This window comes from Lissotriton helveticus, chromosome 3_1 (genome assembly GCF_964261635.1).
Source record: "Lissotriton helveticus chromosome 3_1, aLisHel1.1, whole genome shotgun sequence".
Taxonomy (NCBI): domain Eukaryota; kingdom Metazoa; phylum Chordata; class Amphibia; order Caudata; family Salamandridae; genus Lissotriton; species Lissotriton helveticus.
The window spans coordinates 48,369,815-48,374,580 of NC_136061.1; the positions used below are offsets into that span (position 1 = coordinate 48,369,815).

The 4,766-nt window shown below is 62.1% G+C and overlaps 1 protein-coding gene across 1 annotated transcript in view; it reads left to right on the plus strand.

Annotated features, from left to right (window-relative positions):
* The first annotated feature begins 573 nt into the window (after nt 1–573).
* IHH (Indian hedgehog signaling molecule) overlaps nt 574–4,766 on the plus strand; it is a 208,902-nt gene continuing 204,709 nt past the window's right edge. The window contains exon 1 of the mRNA XM_078679204.1: nt 574–3,503. Coding sequence (XP_078535330.1) covers nt 3,183–3,503 — 321 coding nt within the window. The 5' untranslated portion in view covers nt 574–3,182. The remainder of the gene's footprint in view (nt 3,504–4,766) is intronic.

Here is a 4,766-nt window from a genome sequence, read left to right on the forward strand (position 1 = left end):
GGAGTAAAGAGGATAGTAAAAACTGCCCTGAAAGAATCCCCAAACTGGAGTAAAGTGGATAGTAAAAACTGCCCTGAAAGAATCCCCAAACTGGAGTAAAGTGGATAGTAAAAACGGTCTGGAAGGTCTTGGACTGAAGGAAAAGCGAATTCAAAATGTGTGAAAGTAACAGGACGAGGATAGAGTTAATCGAAGTCCAGTGAGTCCTGGAGTAAAGTTTGTAATGAAGTAAAGCAGACACTTGAATGACGTTTGCGCTGGGGGTGAGCTGGCCCTGGAGTAAGGCTTCGTCGCACTCACACCTTCCTTGAGCCATCCCTGGATCGCAGCTGGGGCATCCCTGCGCCCCCCCCCCCCCCCCTCTTCCCCCCCTCATCGGCATCCCTGCGCCCCCCTCCGGAGCATCCCTGCCCCCCCTCCGCAGCATCCCTGCCCCCCCCTCCACCCCCTCCTCAGCATCCCTGCGCCCCCTCCACAGCATCCTTGCCCCCCCCCCCTCCGCAGCATCCCTGCGCCCCCCTCCTCAGCATCCCTGCGTCCCTCCGCAGCAGCCCTGCCCCCCTTCCGCAGCATCCCTGCGCCCCCCTCCGCAGCATCCCGGAGGCTGCCTCCACAGACCGGAACTGGACATTGGTCCACAGGCCATCCTCCACCCACGTGGGGCCAGGCTGGTACCAGGCTGCAGTCTTATCCTCAGCCCATCAGATGACCCCCTGCAAGCAACCCACAGGAGCCCTCTACCAGCAACCCCAGACCAGAGGGGACTGGCGAGGAGCGCGAGACGAGGGCTGCCTGTCCATCCGTGCACCCGAGCAGCGCCTGAAGAAGACCCGCAGCCGCCTTTATCACTGAAGCGGACTGAAACACGAAACTGACAGCGCTGCGAGCAATCAGCCACGCGCAGCCACCCAGCCTGTCACAGGAGCTGCCACCACCCGCGAGCAATCAACTAGGCGCAGCAATCCCAGGTCACTAATCCAGCCTGAAGCGAGGAACTGACAGCACCGGGAGCAATCACCCACCGGCAGCCACACAGGCTGTCACAAGGAGCTGCCACCACCCGCGAGCAATCACTCACTGGCTGCAAACCCAGGTCACTAATCCAGCCTGAAGCGAGGAACTGACAGCACCGAGAGCAATCACCCACCGGCAGCAATCCAGCCTGTCACGGGAGCTGCCACCACCCGCGGGCAATCAGCAACAATCCCAGGTCACTAATCCCGTCTGACACGGGGAATTGACAGCAACGAGAGCAATCACCCACCCGCAGCCACCCAGCCTGTCACAGGAGCTGCCACCACCCGCGAGCAATCAACTAGGTGCAGCAATCCCAGGTCACTAATCCAGCCTGAAGCGAGGAACTGACAGTACCGCGAGCAATCACCCACCGGCAGCAAACCCAGGTCACTAATCCAGTCTGACACGGGGAGCTGCCACCACCCGCGGGCAATCAGCAACAATCCCATGTCACTAATCCAGCCTGAAGCGAGGAACTGACAGCACCCGCCAGCAATCACCCACCGGCAACCATCCAGCCTGTCACAGGAGCTGCCACCACCCGAGAGCAATCACTCACTGGCTGCAAACCCAGGTCACTAATCCAGCCTGAAGCGAGGAACTGAGAGCACCGCGAGCAATCACCCACCGGCAGCAATCCAGCCTGTCACAGGAGCTGCCACCACCCTCGAGCAATCAGCAACAATCCCAGGTCACTAATCCAGCCTGACACGGGAAACTGACAGCAACGAGAGCAATCACCCACCCGCAGCCACCCAGCCTGTCACAGGAGCTGCCACCACCCGCGGGCAATCAACTAGGCGCAGCAATCCCAGGTCACTAATCCAGCCTGAAGCGAGGAACTGACAGCACCGACAGCAATCACCCAGGCCCAGCAATGCCAGGTCATCCACCCACGAGCGCAAATCCCAGTAACAACATTCATCACCAAATCCAGCCTAACACCGGGGCCTGACAGCGCTGCGAGGAGTCACCGACCAACCCCAGACCAGGAGCCGCTAACACTGTGGCCTGACAGCGCTGCGAGGAGTCACCGACCAACCCCAGACCAGGAGCCGCTAACACGGGGGTCTGACAGCAACTGTGGGGACCTGGAACCATGTTTGCCACCACTCGTGCGGATTATCACTAGTGCCGAGGAACCACGTGCACCACGAGGAGCTACTGCTACCCCCACCCCCCACACATAACACCGAGAAACACCTGAGACACAATCCCACAGAGACTGTGCCCCAGCGATCACCTATGCCCTGGAATCTGACCCACTGAGGGATCTACAGTGAGCCCGTCACGCCCGACGGGGGGCCATCACACCCGAGGGTCACCCGCAGGTCACACTTCACCACGTGACCCTCCCCGGCCCCGGGATCCATCACACCCGAGGGTCACCCGCAGGTATCACTTCACCCGGTGACCCTTCCCGCACAGGGATCCATCACACCCGAGGGTCACCCGCAGGTAACACTTCACCCTGACACCGCCCGCAAAGGGATCCATCACACCCGAGGGTCACCCGCAGGTATCACTTCACCCCGTGACCCTCTCCGCACAGGGATCCATCACACCCGAGGGTCACCCGCAGGTATCACTTCACCCGGTGACCCTCCCCGCACAGGGATCCATCACACCCGAGGGTCACCCGCAGGTAACACTTCACCCTGACACCGCCCGCAAAGGGATCCATCACACCCGAGGGTCACCCGCAGGTATCACTTCACCCGGTGACCCTCCCCGCACAGGGATCCATCACACCCGAGGGTCACCCGCAGGTAACACTTCACCCCGTGACCCTCCCCGCACAGGGATCCATCACACCCGAGGGTCACCCGCAGGTAACACTTCACCCCGTGACCCTCCCCGCACCGGGATCCATCACACCCGAGGGTCACCCGCAGGTATCACTTCACCCCACACCCGAGGCTTCGTAACACCTCATTTCGTTAATCCTCCCTGCCGGGGGTCACACACCGGAGCAGTCACCTGGATGAGACACCTCGCCAGGACAGGATAGCCCAGCGCCCAGGAGAGAGAGGGGTCCCCCCGAGCAGACCCCCCTTCCCACCGGACCCCCGCACCGAGCGTCCCCCCAGGACCCGGCTCCCCCGGAGCAGACCCCCCCCTTCCCACCGGACCCCGCCCCGAGCGTTCCCCCAGGACCCGGCTCCATGCCGCCGCTGGCCCTCCCCCTGCTGGCCGTGGGCTGCGCGCTGCTGCTGCTGGGGGCCCCCGGGGCCCTGGGCTGCGGGCCCGGGCGGGTGATCGGCCGCCGCCCCCGGCCCCCCCGGCTCATCCCGCTCTCCTACAAGCAGTTCCTGCCCCACGTGCCCGAGAAGACCCTGGGGGCCAGCGGGCGCTACGAGGGCAAGATCGCCCGCAACTCGGAGCGCTTCAAGGAGCTGACGCCCAACTACAACCCGCCCAACTACAACCCGGACATCATCTTCAAAGACGAGGAGAACACGGGGGCCGACCGGATCATGACCCAGGTGAGCGATCCACGGGGGGGATCTGGGGGGATCCACTGGGGGGATCTGGGGGGCGGAACGGATCATGACCCAGATGAGCGATCCACTGGGGGGTCTGGGGGGGGGGGGGTCCACCGGGGGGATCTGTGGGATCATGAACCAGATGAGCGACCCACTGGGGGATCTGGGAGGGGGATCCACTGGGGGGAGCTGGGGGGGAATCCACTTAGGGGATCTATGGGATCATGAACCAGGTGAGCGATCCACTGGGGGGATCCGTGGGGATCCACTGGGGGATCTGTGAGGATTCACTGGGAGGGGTCTGTGGGGCGGACCGGGTCCAGGTGAGCGATCCACTGGGGAGGGGTCTGTGGGATCATGGCTCAGGTGAGGGATCCACTGGGGATCTGTGGGGGACGGAACGGATCATGACTCAGGTGAGCGATCCACTGGGGATCTGTGGGGATTCACTGGTGAGTGATCCACTGGGGGTCTTTGGGATCATGACCCAGGTGAGCGATCCACTGGGGAGGGGTCTGTGGGATCATGGCTCAGGTGAGGGGTCCACTGGGGATCTGTGGGGGACGGAACGGATCATGACTCAGGTGAGCGATCCAGTGGGGATCTGTGGGGATCCACTGGTGAGGGATCCACTGGGGGTCTTTGGGATCATGACCCAGGTGAGCGATCCACTGGGGAGGGGTCTGTGGGATCATGGCTCAGGTAAAGGATCCCCTGGGGATTTGTGGGGGCGGAAAGGATCATGACCCAGGTGAGCGATCCACTGGGGGTCTCTGGGGCGCTGCAGCGGTTCGTGGCTGGGTGGGGTCTGTGCGGTTACAGAGGTGCACGATGATTCGAGGACCCATCTAGGGGGTTGTGGTCTGGGAGAGTAGATCAAGACTCGGGGACAGATCTACTGGGGATCTGTGGGATCATGACCCAGGTGATCCATCTACTGAGTATCTGTGGGGTCTCATCCGTGGGTCCTGACTGGGTGGGGGTTTATGCGGCTGCGGGAGAGATTAATGACCGGAGGACCGATCTGTGGATCTGAGGTCTGGGACAGTGGCTCAATACAGATCTACTGGGATCTATAAGATCCCAGTAGATCTGTCTACTGGGAATCTCATACTGGGGTTACAAGATTAGATCATGAGTCAAAGGAGAGATGCACTGGGAATCTTTGGGCGCACGAGGCCGAATCATGGCCCAGGGGCGAGACCGACTGGGGATCTGTGGGGTCAACCCGGTGGCAGTTTATGGGGTAACTGAAGTGTGTAA